The sequence below is a fragment of the Erithacus rubecula genome (genome assembly GCF_903797595.1).
Source record: "Erithacus rubecula genome assembly, contig: SUPER_W_unloc_2, whole genome shotgun sequence".
NCBI classification, from domain to species: Eukaryota; Metazoa; Chordata; class Aves; order Passeriformes; family Muscicapidae; genus Erithacus; species Erithacus rubecula.
Genome location: NW_027635620.1, coordinates 75,744 through 90,965, shown reverse-complemented (window position 1 = coordinate 90,965; position 15,222 = coordinate 75,744). Strand labels below are relative to the sequence as shown.

The 15,222-nt window shown below is 41.2% G+C and overlaps 1 protein-coding gene across 2 annotated transcripts in view; it reads left to right on the top strand.

Annotated features, from left to right (window-relative positions):
* LOC306814087 (guanine nucleotide-binding protein G(q) subunit alpha) overlaps window positions 1–15,222 on the top strand; it is a 215,018-nt gene that overhangs the window by 169,387 nt on the left and 30,409 nt on the right. For both annotated transcript variants that reach the window (XM_079329802.1, XM_079329803.1), the window contains exons 4-5: window positions 3,315–3,443; window positions 4,396–4,525. In XM_079329802.1, coding sequence (XP_079185928.1) covers window positions 3,315–3,443; window positions 4,396–4,525 — 259 coding nt within the window. The remainder of the gene's footprint in view (window positions 1–3,314; window positions 3,444–4,395; window positions 4,526–15,222) is intronic.

The following is a 15,222-nucleotide window of genomic DNA, read 5'->3' as shown; positions in this document are numbered from 1 at the left end:
CAGAAAACAGAACCAGAGAGGTGGGGGAGGGGAAACTTTGCCATGGTCCTTCTTTAGGTTGAAGCCTGGAAGCAGAGATGTCTCTCTCTCCTGGCAGCGTTTGCTGAAGGTGAAGGCTCCACTTTTCAGGGGGCTTTTTTGGGCTTTTATTTTCTGGGATTGCAAAAGTAGCCACTCAGAAAAACTGCATTTTGCAATCAAAAACTGTTTTGGAGTGAACTTTGCAAAGCGAGTCACAGTCCCTGGGGCCAGGTCACCCTACATTGGTGCCAACAGACCACTTATTTTCCCAATGCACCTGAAGTGCGGAGGACAGCAGCACCAACACGAGTGGAGTCCAGCTGGTGGCAGAAGGAAGCAACAGGAGGTGGTGCTTACTCCACACATGCTGGCAAGTCTTCATCTGCCACAAGAACTGCTCTGCAAGCTCCTACCTTCCCAGGAGGGTTTTCTGCCATCCTTCCCTTAGGTGTCCCAGACCATGCAGTCACCTGTGAAGGCTGCCATCTTGGGGGAAGGGTCAGATGCCATTTTCCCTTTGTCTCATTACGTGTGGTTGCCAATGTCAGAAGCCATTTTGGAAAGGGAATTTCCACCATTTTGGGTGTCTCTGTTCTCTGGGATTTGTGAGATTTAGCAATTTTGTATCTAGTGATTATTTACTGTGGTTTTTTGCCTGTTGCAGTTTTGTTTGCTAGTAAACTGTTATTTTTTCCACTTATATCTATTTATATTTCACTTCTCCTTATTGGTGTAAAGGGTTTGATTAAAACAAACTGAAATAACTAATTTTAGTGTTCTCCTTTAAATTGTCTTATAACAAGACAGTACATTTTCTCACATGAGTACTGTATTTATCAGTAGTTTAATTAGAACTGCAGTAGATGAGTACTTTAAAAGCCATGGTGAACAGTGTCTTTAATAAATAATTATGCAAAAAACAAAAATTTAATTTTCTGATAGTGTTCACTTTTACTCTTCATCCAGAGTAGTCTGAATTCAGAGATTCTCAAGAGATTTCATGTAGCCCTATCATTTTGTTATATATTTTTAAAATTAAATGTCTTCACAAGTCCTCTTCTGGTTGCAAATAAACTAGTGGAAGAGGTAACTCCATCCTGCTTCCCTGCTGGAGGTTACAGACTTCCCACACCCCAGTCTGTATTAGTCAAACAAGCTGTCTTAATTTGAGCAATTTCCATAGTGTTTCTTTGCTATTTCAAATAATTTTCACAGTAATAGATCATGGAGACATTGCACAAGAGCAAGATTTAAGCATGAACTGTGACTTTTGGAAAAGGTGTTTTATGTTTTGATGTTTTATTTAAAGTTGCTGCTTGTGCCAGAGACAATACCAGTGTAATTGTCATTACTGTTCTCTATTATATGCTCACTGTCAGGATGCTAGGCATCCTCAGGTGTCAGGAGGGAATATGTAGATTGAAACAAATTCAAGCCTGTTGCTCACCTCAAAGTTCTTCTGCTAATTGTTCAGTTCTTATACTCTATATTGAGCTTAGCCATGTATATGCTCCTCCCATGCTGGACTGGCTAACTCAGAGATATTCACACTCTCCTAATGAACTCAGAGAAAAACATTTACATCACCAGTTCTTCCACTCAACTCATTGATCCAACTCTTTTGGTATGAAGCCTTGAATATAATTCACTGCAATAATAAAGACTTATAAAATATCATAAACCCTTAATCAAAGGGTTATCAAAGGCGGGGCCTCAATTTGAGTGCTGTGTGCAGTTCTGGGGCCCACAATTTAAAAACAATGTGAAGGTCTTTGAATGTATCCAGAGAAGGACCACCAAGCTGGTGAAAGGGCTGGAAGGCATATCCTGTGAGGACCAGCTGAGGACTCTGGGTTTGTCTAGTTTGGAGAAAAGGAGGCTGAGGGGTGACCTCATGGCTCTCTGCAGCTTCCTGAGGAGGAGATATGGAGAGGGAGATGCTGGGCTCTTCTCTCTGGAATCCACTGACAGGATGTGTAGAAATGGTTCAAAGCTGCATCAGGGGAGGTTCAGATAAGGAAACATTTATTTACTGAGAGGGTGGTAAAACACTGGAAGAGGTTTCCTAGAGAGGTGGCTGATGCTCCAAGCCTGTCAGTGTTTAAGAGGCATTGGGACAATATCCTTAATAATATGCTTTCAGTTTTGGTGAGCAGTGAAGTGGTCAGAAGGCAGTTGGACTACATGATCATTGTAGGTCTCTTCTAACTGGAACTATTCCACATTTTTCTAAAAAAAATAAAATTCTAAATGTTCTGTATTACTGTAACAGCTATGATAATATTTGAAAATTGTGTGTGTGCTGGTAGTGGGTATTTAGGCTATAATAGTATTCCAGTCATCTTTTCTTTTTGATGTAAATATTCACTTTTATTCATTTATACTTTCCATATTCCTGCTCAGCATTTTGAAGTAGTCTGTCAACCCAATAAGTTACTTAAAAAAAATTACCCCATTCCTCCTAATGGAAAATGTATATGCAGTTCTAGAAAAATAAAAGTATATTCTTACACAGTTAATACAAAAGTCATTGTAATGGTATTGAGCATGTCTGTGAATTTGTTCTACTGGCATTTTGGGAAAGATTGTACATGACTAACGAGAAACAATTAATTTCTGCTATATTCTAAAATATTCAGATGTGGTAAAAAGCAGTGGGTGCAGTAGAGCAGAAATATCCTGATGGCAATACTTATGATACACACGCTTACCCACTGATGATTTTTTTAAAAAAATAATTATATTATTTTGGATCACAGGAAACGAGCTTTAAAGAGATAAGGCGATTTTATAGATTTTAGAGTTTTGAATGAAATTCTGTATTGCTGATGCAGACAAAGCTTTCAGACTGATTGTCAGAAATATGTTTAATTCCCTCTAAGTTGATAAAATAATCAGAAGTTATATCTACTGCCAGCAACTAAGTACGATGCAGCAACTCGCTCACTCCCCTTCTTTCCCCCTCTCCCAGTGATATAGTGGAGGAGAATCAACAGGAAAAAAATAAAACCCATGGGTTCAGATAAGAACAGTTTAATAATTGAAACAAAGTAAAATATAATAATAACAACATTAATAATAATAATTATAACACTAATTATAATAAAAAAGAGAGAGAGATTGGAGCACTCCTTTTCATTACCTTTCCTCTTTTATGTCATTATTGCTTTTTTTTCTGTTGTACTTCTTCCTATCCCACACCTAATTTGTTTTCCAAAGACTACCTTTCTCTTTTCCTCAGTGGGATTATGGTCTCACTGTCTTGCATTCCTGTTCTTTCTTCCCATCTATAGTTACCTTAACGACTTGGACCGCATAGCAGATTCGGCCTATCTGCCAACTCAGCAAGATGTGCTTAGAGTTCGAGTCCCAACAACAGGGATCATTGAATATCCATTTGACTTACAAAGCGTCATTTTCAGGTAGAAAATAGTTTAGCACCCATTTGCTTTATTTCTTTTGTTTCCTTTTATATTAGTAATACCATGTATATGATATTGGTTAAATGTACAAATTATTCAATGTTTTTAAATTTGAGCTTGGTGTTAATTTTATTTTCATGTTTTTTGTTCATATATGATTAGTAGATGTTGTTAAAGGTGTCAAGAGGATGAGAGACAGATTTGTCTTTTTCTGAAGGTAGTTATGATTGATAGAAAAACTGGAAGTAATTTTTCAATAAAATTAGTACAAATGTTCTATTATAAATAATTACAAAATTGAAAGGTACCACTTCTATACTTGATTTTTATAGAGAAGTGATATTTTGCAAATTTAATGCCATTCCTACAAATAATTTTCCCCTCAGCTCATTCTGAGGGCAAATACAACTGCTAAAGAATAACTATGCAGTTACAAGTACAAGTTAGACACCTGTCTAGTTACATTGAGATCCATAATAAATTTGATGCACACTCTGCCAGCAAATTCAAGTTTTATTTTGGTTATTAACAACTTCAGTAAATACAGATTATATTCTATTTATACTCTTAAAATTAGACAGCCTTGGCAAGTTTGGAATTTTGACTGTCAATTTCTTGGGTAAATGGCAGGCCATCAACCTAATTCTGTGGAAGTGTTTCTGCTGAATATACAGAGCATACATTCTAAAATCATGACTCAGAATCATAACTGTTTTGAATAACAGAAGTTTGAGGGCTTTGAGATCCATTCAGAAAACACATCAAACTAAAAAGCAAATATGATAACTTATTTATTTACAACACATTCCATTAGTCTTTAATATGAATCGTAACAGTTTCAAGAAGAACCAAATTTTTTTCAACTAAATTCTTGAATTCAGTGTTTCATGTGTTTGTATGTTTATGTGCAAAGGTATTTGTGGAGTTGATGCAATCATTGTTAATTTTGCAGAATGGTGGATGTAGGAGGCCAACGATCGGAAAGAAGAAAATGGATACATTGCTTTGAAAATGTCACATCTATCATGTTCCTAGTAGCTCTTAGTGAATATGATCAAGTGCTTGTGGAGTCCGACAATGAGGTAAGCAAGCATTAGCATAAATCAGCAGTTTTTAAGAAAAAATACTTTCCCTAAAATTAATTTTAAATTTTATTTGCAAACTGAGTAAAACACAAGTTGGTAGAGAGCTTTGGTGTGTGTGTGTGTTTTTACATGTTTATTTGGATATTAAATTTTTTGGACCAGTAAAATGTAATGATAGATTGGATACTTCATGCTAAACAGCAAAACAGATTGCTAGTCCTTTTAAGACATTTTCAAAGCAGGCTGGCTTGTCCAGTCCTGGTGGTTTTCCAATTGTCTACCAGTTGTATGCAACTGCATGGAATGAAATGAGAAGTTCTACATGGATTAAGATGCTAATCCTCAAATAATATGACACAAACTGATCTCTTCCATGGAAGGTCAGTGAAACCCCATCTATTTTGTGTTAAAGGTGGAATAGCTGACTGTAGAGAAATGTTCTTATTTTAACTATTGGCATGGTTGATGTTGTGTAGCAGAACCATAAAAATACAATTTGAATTAAAACAAAATTCATAGGTTTTTTGCTAGAACAGACCCTAAAGTAGTAAACTTCATTCCATTGACTTAAAGTATAGGATTTATATTGGCTTATATTTCCTACTTGTGTTGTTATTTCAAAGAATAACAGAAGTAAGAAACTCATGGGTGGTGATACATGAACTAAGTAGGAAAAGTGCAGGAGTATCCAGTGTTTTGCACGCAGTTTTAAAGACTAGTGGGGAAATTTAATAATTGGACTTTTTCTTTCATAAAGGCCATTCCCATTATTCATCAAACTTACATGAGTTACAAACCAGCACTGTTCTATGCAAATGTTTAGCATTCATTTACAAAATTTAGTTGAAAAAAAGAAAATATTTTAATGTTCTTCATGACTATATATGTATATGTTGATTTAATCATTAAAGAGAATGATTGACATACCAAGGTAAAACAGTTGTCCTGGGGCAGTCATGATTGTATTCTCAACTTTTCAATATTAATTTTTCAAAAAAAGACTAGGAGTTCTGAAAGCTTCTAAATTTATATTTTTCCCATAAAATAATCTCATTGCAGTCTTTATATCATCAAACATCTTAAAAAGTACATCTGTTACAAAGAAAAAAAATCAGTTGCTTATATACTGAATATATCTTCTCATTTATTTTTGCAATTTTTTAACTTGGCAGGTATCAGAATGCTTTTATTTTGTTTTGTAAGACATATATTTGATGTTGTCGTCCAAACAGTAGTGGAGTCTGACAATGCATTCTAAAACAAAGCTTTATTCAGGAAGGAAGAAGGATGAACAACAATTCCCCCATATAGCAACTCACCCAATCACCAATAGTGAGTACAGGATCATAAACAATGCCATTGCTCTGGTGGACTGCCAGGGACATTTGGCATCTGGGTCATCTGGCAGAAACAGCCAATCATGCAAATGTCTTTTAAATGTGGAAAAGAGTTGTGACAATGTAGGTCAGGGGTGGAGTGTTGGCAGACTGACTAAGATACCAATATTGTTTAAGGGACAGGGTGTCAGAAGGCAAGATGTCACTTCCACCCTGTAATTCTCTCAAATCATCACTTGACATGGAGTTATAGGCAAGGGTGTTATTTCGATGGGTTGTTAGTTATATAATAATGTAGGTGAGGTTGGTGTTCCAACACCTGCAGGGTGTGTTTTGCAGTCAGAGGTTGAAAGGTGGTGTATCATGAGACAGGTACTGTAGAATCACCTCTATCAAGTATCAGTTGTGTAGGCATCTGGGAGATGATTACTGTTATGAATGGAAAGGAGAGCTTAAACAAATCCTGCCTTTGACTCCGATTTCTGGCATAGCTCTGTTTGGGGTGGCCTGCACCCCAGATCACTCTTGCTAGTGAGTTCTTAATCATGGCTGATTAGGTCTATTACAAAATTAATTATTTATTTAAAAGACAAATTTAACAGACATAAGACTTTAACAGATTGCTTACTACACAGGATAAACAAAATAAACACTACTAGTAAATAAACAATACAGTGCACGAGTGAGGTATGTATTATTACGTATAGTATACTATAGTATAGTATAGATTTGGATTCAATCTATCTTACCATCCAGTTTCTGATGGGGCACACATAGGATCCTTTCCTCTCAGTTTCTGGAAAGGTAACCAAGAAGATGCGTTCAAGTTTCGGGAAGAAGTCCTACACATTTCCAGGGAGTGTGTAGTAGACTTCTGCCTCCATGAAAGTTTGTGTAGATTTTATAGTTATAAAAGTAGTGCATTTAAGTCAAGGATTCCTGGCTTATGTCTACATCTCTCTTTCAAGGCAAGGGATGTTTATTATCAACTGGGGATCTCACCTCCCTCAGTAATTCATCTGAGGGAGGGCAATGTCTGGATCTATGCACCAGCTGATGGACAGAGTAGATAAGCTTTTTTGTGGTAGAGGGGGGATGTCCTGCCACAATGGCTACTGCATTTTCCCAATTGCTGTAAGAGAGGCTGTGAAAGCGACTACAACCAGCTTTTGTGTATATCTAGTGGCCCCAACCCCAGTCAGAGAGTGGCTTGACATGACTGGAAATGTTTTGCAACACAGTCCACAACCTCATCCACTGATATGAAACAAAACATAAATAATGATAATAAAGTAGATAATTACAAAAAGTACAGCCAAAAATATTTTGACAGATGCCCAGAGATTTGGGAGCTAAGAGGTAAGCCATGACCACAATTTGCCAATTCCCCAATCAATATCTTCAGTTGCTGCCTGGTGCAAGGGCTTTAGTTGTTCCTGGATTTTCTTAAGGTCAGTCTCAATGCACAGATCTTGGCTGACAAAGACACAGCAGGTAGTATTTACTAATGTGCAAATGCCATCTTGTGTAGGTGTCAAGTACTCTGAAGCTAGTGGTTTTGAACAGTAGTCTGTGGTACTTGAGCAACTTCTTGCTGCAGTGCTTGGATGGCATCAATTGTTATATTTTCTGTATTTTCCAGAGTAGCAGAGAGATTGATGATTGCTTTCTCCAGCTCAGAGACCCCTAGACAAGGAAGGAGGGACCAGGGAAACTGGTGAAATATGCATCCTTATTCTACTAAAGAGTTAAAACCACATCAATGTCGCAGGGCATCAGGATAATTATGGACATGGGTCCTAAAGAGGCTTACTTCAACATGCATTACAGGCACTATTGTCTCTGTCCAAGGTGTCTCCTTAGACCTGAGATCACCTCTGCAGGACATGCAGGTGTTCTGGACCCCAGCTCTTTCCGATGCCCACCGATGAGAGACTGCAGGAGGCTGTTCTTAGAGGTTTTCATGGTTGTTTATTATTTCTTATCTCAGGAATGCTTTGTCCAGTGGTCAGTGGTCTGCTCGCCAGACGTCCATGGCAGAATCTGCCTGGTAGAGGCAGGACTTATATAGTCTAAATTACGTACTAGGTATTTACAAATTACTCCCAATACAATACAATCTTGTAACATGGTCCAGCTCTGTCCCCATCCAATCTAAAAGTGCCAGCATGTCACCCAGCATGGATGACACGGAGAAGAAGGAGGAAGAGGTATCCACATCCCAAATTCTCCATCTTGGCCACATGTCCCTTATCACAAACATTCTAGAAATCTGCTAATTCTACATTCTAACAGTCTAATTTACACTTTACTTATTTTTGCAGCTTGCATTTCTTCTCTCAATGTTGGTAAATTGTTCCAAGGAGCTAAATCCAGCCTCTGAGACACCTGGGTCTCATTTGAGGGTCTTTGGGGACCCCGCCAGGGGGGTTGTAAACCTTCCAGGGAAGCCAGAGGAATTCTCTGGACTCCCACAAACTATAAGTCTTGGTGCACAGACTTGCTCTCTCTCCATGGGAGAATTTTCATGGCATAGCTGCTGCACAGTCAGTATAGGCCAGGGGCACCTATTTTGATAAGGTCACAGCAGCAAGCAGTGTCTTTCAGGCAATTTTCAATATTGGCATGGTAGATTTGCATGGTGTAGGATGGACGTTGCTGCATAATTTATCATGGGACAGATGATAGCCCATAAAGTTTTGGAGGGCATAAAATTCTTATTCATGATTTACCAAAGTGGCAGTCGGTAGTCAGTGTTTGAGAGACTAGCCTAAACAGAGTAATATCTAATAAAAATTGTAGGTGCACAGCCCCACAATTCCACCAATACCAGCATTCCTATCACAGGAAAACCTTGGTTCACAGATTGTGGTGGATTTAATGCTGGCCAAATTGCCTGTGCACCCACTAGAATTATTTACTCATTTCTTGCTGTGAGATAGGGTTAGGAAGATGTCAAAGCAGGCTCAAACTTTAAGTTATAAAGAAAAACGTTATTAGCAGAAACTAAAAGAAAGAATAAGAATCAGAATAAAACCTTCAGAACACTTCTCCTCCCCCCTACATCCTCTTTTCTTTCACACTGACAATGTACAGAAACAAATCAGTCAGTTTACCATCTCTAAAAATGGTCTTTCTCCAGTTCACTCAGGGAGGAGTCTCTCTCGTCATGCTATGGAGACTTCTCCACAAGAAAACAGTTCTCTTGTGGCTTCAATGTCACAGTGAATCAGCCACCCAGGAGAATGGAAATCTGATCACAGTGTAAAAGTCTCTCCCCTCAACTCACAGTTTTCCCTACAACTGTTTTCGAGGGCTCACTCTTTGGCCAATTGTGGGGGTTAGTGTCGGGTGGACGGTTGTCAGGACAGACTCAGGAGCTGTCTATATTCTGGTCTTGAAGTTTGTAGTCTATTGTTAGGGCATGGGTGTACAGGGTCCTGCTAAGTGCTGCCTGTGCAACTTAGAGCAGAACGGAGAGAGAAGTATGAGAGGGAGATAGTGTAAGAGAGAATAAGAGAGCAAGAGATGATAAGAGAGAATAGAGCATAGAGAGTAAAGAGGATGAAAGAGAGGATAAGAGAGCAATTTCCCATTTAAAATACAATAAGTATTCTTCTATGTTGAATATTCTAATTTCCATTAACCAGTCTACTACAAAATACTAATTTCCTAATATTTGCATGCAACCTATAAGAATTGTTCTATTACCGTGGTTTATGGCTTTCTTATCTATAAACCTTATGTCTAAACCTTTCCTGCCATACTTGGAACAGGATGTCTGTTAGCTCCTCAGTATTTGTGGCATTTAGCATTATCCAAACAAAGGAAGAGGCCTTAAACCTTCACATGGTTGCTTTCAGCCCCACAATCGAAAACTGCTATCATTTCCATTTCACCCATGGTTTCAAAATCCCTCACCAAGCACTCATATTTATAAGGTTTTTCTATTTCCTCATCCCCAACAGCCAATGGGGTACACTTTTATGGATTAACTGTTCAGAAGCAAAGGTTCTCTTCAATCTATCTCTGAAATCATCTTCATCTCTGGGAATAGAGATCTTCTTCTTCCCTGGGGGCAAAGGGTCTTCATCACTCTCCTCTCTTTCTGTTCAAGCTTCTCATCAAATCACAGCTACTTCAACATCTGCTTGTTCAGCATGGATGCCTTTGCTTGTATCTACAATGTGAATGTTTCACCCCCCCCCCCCCCATACTTCTATGACTTACAGGGATATTCAATATATCATAGTCCATCACCATAGCTTACAAGATAATTTCAGCTTAAGACACCTTCTCATCTTCCTATCCCATCTGGGACCTGACTCTTTCTTCTTTACTGACCTTGATGTCTCCATGTTTCTCTGTGTGTCTTTATGTCTATCCTTTTCTTTCACTCAAGAGAGAGAATCAATGTTTGTAGGTTTCATCTGTGCAGGGAAAGAGTTAATATCTTGCCCAGGCAGCAGCTGGAGTAGTTGGTATGGAGTATTTCAGGCCACGCTGGGGGCTGGACCAGGATAGAAGGGGCCCAGTAAGATACAGTGGTTGCTGCTCTGGTTGCATGGCTGTTTTCTGGCTTTCGCTGCATTCAATTCCAGCTACAGGCTGATGGTCTTCCCTCCCCCTGCCCAGCAGCCTCCAGGGCCCTGCCACGCTGATCATGGCAGAGGGGGCCTGGCCTGGCCCATAGCTGCTCCTGCGGCCTGGCGGTTTCTGGTGAGACTCAGTAGCAGCAGCACTCCAGCTGAGCCACAGGCCGGTCTGGCCACACTGGATGGAGGGGGAAGTAGCCAGGATCCCAGTGGCCGATGGCCTCTCCTCCCCCTGCCTGGTGATTTCAGGTGCAACTTAGCAGTGGCAGCATTTCAGCCACACTGCCGGCCTGCCTGGCTGTGCTCGGGGGGAAACCTGGCCCAGCTAGCGCTGCAGCAGAGGCAGGGCCCCTCTCTGCTCAGCCCTTCCAGGCCCATGGGCTGCGCTGGGCCTGGCCCAGCCAGACTAGTTACCTACTGAGAAGCTGGAACCTAAAGAGGGATTCTTGGGTTTTTTTCATTTTAAAATGTGTGTTCACAGAGGTGTGTTCAGCTTTCTCAGTGGTTTAACAGGTTGTCACTTCTCAAAACTTATCACTGATTGGTTTTTGTCAGACAGAGGAAGCTCTCAGAAGCTCCTCTCAGAAAAGTCACTTCCATGAGTGGCTTCTTCCCTCTTCACCAAATGTAAATTGTGGAAAACCAGCACACCAGGACGCTATGTACAAATCCAACAATCAATGCCCGCCCTGACATTCACCAGTGCCTGAGAGAATTAGCAAGTTAGGATACCAATCAGCAAAGTTCTGGTGGACATCTTGGGGAAGAGTGGCTGGAAAGATGCTTTGCAGAAAAGAACCTGGGGGTGTTGGTCAACAGTTTGCTGAATATGAGCCAGAAGTGTACCCAGGTGGCCAAGAAGGCCAATGTCATCCTGGCTTGTGTCAATCTCATGGTTTAACCCTAGCCAGCAACCAAGCTCCATGCAGCCACTTGCTCACTCCCCCACCAGTGGCATCTGGGAGAGAATCAGAAGGGTAAAAGCCAGAAAACTCGTGGGTTGAGATAAAGACCATTTAGACTGTTTAACAGGGAAAGCAAAAGCCATGCACACAAGTAAAGCAAAACAAGAAATGAACTGCTTCCCATGAGCTGGCAGATGTTCAGAGATCTCCAGGAGAGCACAATGGTTACTCGGGAAGACAAATGCCATCACCCCAAATATCCCTCCTTTTCTCCTTCTTCCTTCCGCTTAACATGATGTCATATGGTCTGGAATATCCATTTAGTCAATTTGGGTCACCTGTCCCAGCTGTGTCTCATCCCAACCTACCATGCACCTACAACTTCCTTGCCAGCATGGCAGTACAAAAGCAGAAAAGGCCTTGGCTCTGTGCAAGCACTGCTCAGCAATAGCAAAAACATCTCTATTTTATCAACCCTGTGTTTAGTACAAGTCCAAAACATATCCCCATACCAGCCACTGGGAAGAAAATTAACTCTAGCTCAGCCAAAACCATCACAATCAGAAATAGTGGGGCCAGCAGGACTAGGGCAGTGATCATCTCCCTGTATTTGGCACTGGTAAGGCTGCACCTTGAGTACTGCATGCAGGTTCGAGCCCATCATGACAAGAAAGACACTGAGGTGCTGGAGTGTGTCCAGAAAAGGGGCAACGAAGCTAGTGAAGGGTGTGGAACACAAACCTTATAGGGAGTTGATGAGGGAGCTGGGGGTGTTTAGTTTGGACAAAAGGAGGCTCGGACAAGAACTTATTGCTCTCTACAGCTACCTGGAAGGATGTTGTAGCGAGGTGGGTATCAGTCTCTTGTCCCATATAACAAGCAATAGAACAAGAGGAAATGGCCTGAAGTTGCACTGGGGAGATTTCAATTTGACATTAGGAAAAAACTATACACCAAAGGAATTGCCAAGCATTGGAACATGCTATCAAGGAAAGTAGTTGAGTCAGCATCCCTGGCAGTATTTAAAAAAGTGTAGGCATGGTGCTTAGGGACATGGTTTAGTGGTGGACTTGACAGTGCTGGATTAATGACTGGATTTGATCTTTGAGGTCTTTTCCAATCTAAATGATTCTATGATTCTATGACTGTCCTTAAGAACAGTATCCACAGCATATTCAAAAGAGGTGCTTGCTTGGAATAACCAACAATAGCAGAAGTAAAACAACTACAGTAAACAGCAATATAGCTGGAGGATTTTTCCAGATCGTTGTGGTTGAGATAGAGAGTTTAATAGGTAAAGCAAAAGCTGTGCACACAAGCAAAGCAAAACAAAAGAATTCATTCACTACTTCCCATTGATGGGCAGATGTTTAGCCATTTCCAGAAAAGCAGGGTTCCATCATGTGTTAACAATTACTTGGGAAGACAAATGTCATAACACTGAACGTCCTCCATCCTACTCCCCTCATCCTTCCCACATATTCTTGTCCACCTCAGCCTACTTACTGGAAGGGCACTATGAGACGCAGAACAGGCCTTGATGCTGAAAAAGCAGGTTCAGAAATAATTAAAAATCCTTATATTGTCAACCCTGTTTTGGTCACAAATCCAAAACAGCACCATATGAGCTGCTATGAAGAAAATTAACTCTATCCCAGCCAGAACCAGTACACATATCAGTCTGTACATACAGGATAGTCCAGTAATGGGGTTGAGTGAATAGCTCCTGGCTCATTATGGATCTTATCACTTCTAGAAATGAAAAATCACTTTTATGACATACCACAGGGGCGCTACATGGATCCAATGGCTACCAACCTGTCAGCCTCAGTTCCATGCCCCGGAAGATCATGGAACAGAACATCTGAGAAGCTATGCTAAGGCACATGGAGGACAGGGAGGTGATTCGAGACAGCCAACATGGCTTCATCAAGGGCAATTCCCGTCTGATAAACTCAGTGGCCTTCTGATGAAATTACTGCAGCAATGGACAAGGGAATAACTACAGATGTCATCTATCTGAAGTTCTGTAAGACTATTGACACAGTGCCCCACAGAATCCTACTCTCTAAATTGGAGATACATGGATTTGATGGCTCAATTATTTGGTGCATGACGAATTGGCTAGATGGTTGCATCCAGAAGGTAGTGCTGAATAGCTCAATCACAGAATCACATAGAATCACTAGGCTGGAAGAGACCTTCAGGATGATCAAGTCCAACCCATGCCCTAACACCTCAACTAAACTATGGCACCAAGTGCCATATCCAATCTTTTTTTGAACACATCCAGGGATGGTGACTCTACCACCTTCCCAGGCAGATGACTCCAGTACTCGATAACTCTTTCCGTAAAAAATTTTTTGCTAGTATCCAACCTATATTTCCCTTGGCTCAGCTTAAGACTGTACCCTCTCATTCTGTCAGTAGCTGTTTGGTGAAAGAGAACAACCTCCACCTGACTACAACCACCTTTCAGGAAGTTGTAGAGAGTGATAAGGTCATCCCTGAGTCTCCTTTTCTCCAGGCTAAACAACCCCAACTCCTTCAGTTGTTCCTCAGACGGCTTGTGTTCCAAGCCCCTCAGCAGCTTTGTTTCCCTCCTCTGGACGTACTCAAGAGTATCAACGTCCTTCCTAAACTGAGGAGCCCAGAACTGGACATAGTATTCAAGGTGCAGTGTCACCAGTGCTGAGTACAGGGGAAGAATGACCTCCATGGTCCTGCTGGCCATACTATTCCTGATACAGGCCAGGATGCCATTGGCCTTCTTGGTCACCAGGGCACATTGTTGGCTCATATTCAAACGGCTGACGACCAGTAGCCCCAGGTCTCTTTCTGCCTGGGCACTGTCCAACCACACAGTCCTCAACCTATAATGCTGCAGGGGGTTATTGTGGCCAAAATGCAGGATTCTACACTTAACACTTGTTAAACTTCATCTTATTGGACTCTGCCCATCCATCCAACCGTTCCAGGTCTCTGTGCAGAGCCATCTTACCTTCCAATAGATTGACACACGCTCCCAGCTTAGTGTCGCCCACAAATTTACTAATGAAAGACTCAATACCCTCATCCATGTCATCAATGAAAATATTGAACAGAACAAGCTTCAGCACAGACCCCTGAGGGACACCACTGGTGACTGGATACCAGCTGGATGCAGCACTGTTCACCACCACTCTCTGGGCCCGGCCATTCAGCCGGTTCTTAACCCAGGAAAGAGTGATCTTGTCCAAGCCGTGGACTGCCAGATTTTCCAGGAGTGTGCTGTGGAAGATAGTGTCAAAGGCCTTGGCGAAGTCCAATTAAAACAAATCCACAGCCTTTCCTGCACCCACCACATGGGTCCCCTGGTCATAAAAGGAGACCAGGTTAGTCAAGCATGACCTACCCCTCCTTAACCCATGCTGGCTGTGTCTGCTGCCCTGGCCATCATGTAAGTGATGCATGATGACAGAATAAACTGTTCCATAACCTTACCAGGTAATGAGATCAGGCTTATTGGCCTATAGTTACCAGGATCCTCCTTCTCACCCTTTTTATGAATGGGTGTCACACTGGCCAGCTTCCAGTCATCTGGAACCTCACCAGTGAGACTGGACTGTTGGTAAATGATGGAGAGTGGCTTTGCAAGCTCATCTGCCAGCTCCCTCATGTCTTAGGTTGCAATACAGGATGTGACCAAAAGTATGTATTCTATCACCATCTATTGAAACCAGGTGGACAGTGATCCTTATCTCCATGGGAGATATTATCTGCTAATGGGCCATCTGTTAAAACCAGGTGGGGCAGTCATCTTTATCTTTTTTGCAACCTGTCCTTCCTCCAGGAAGATATCGTCTACTAATGGGCAA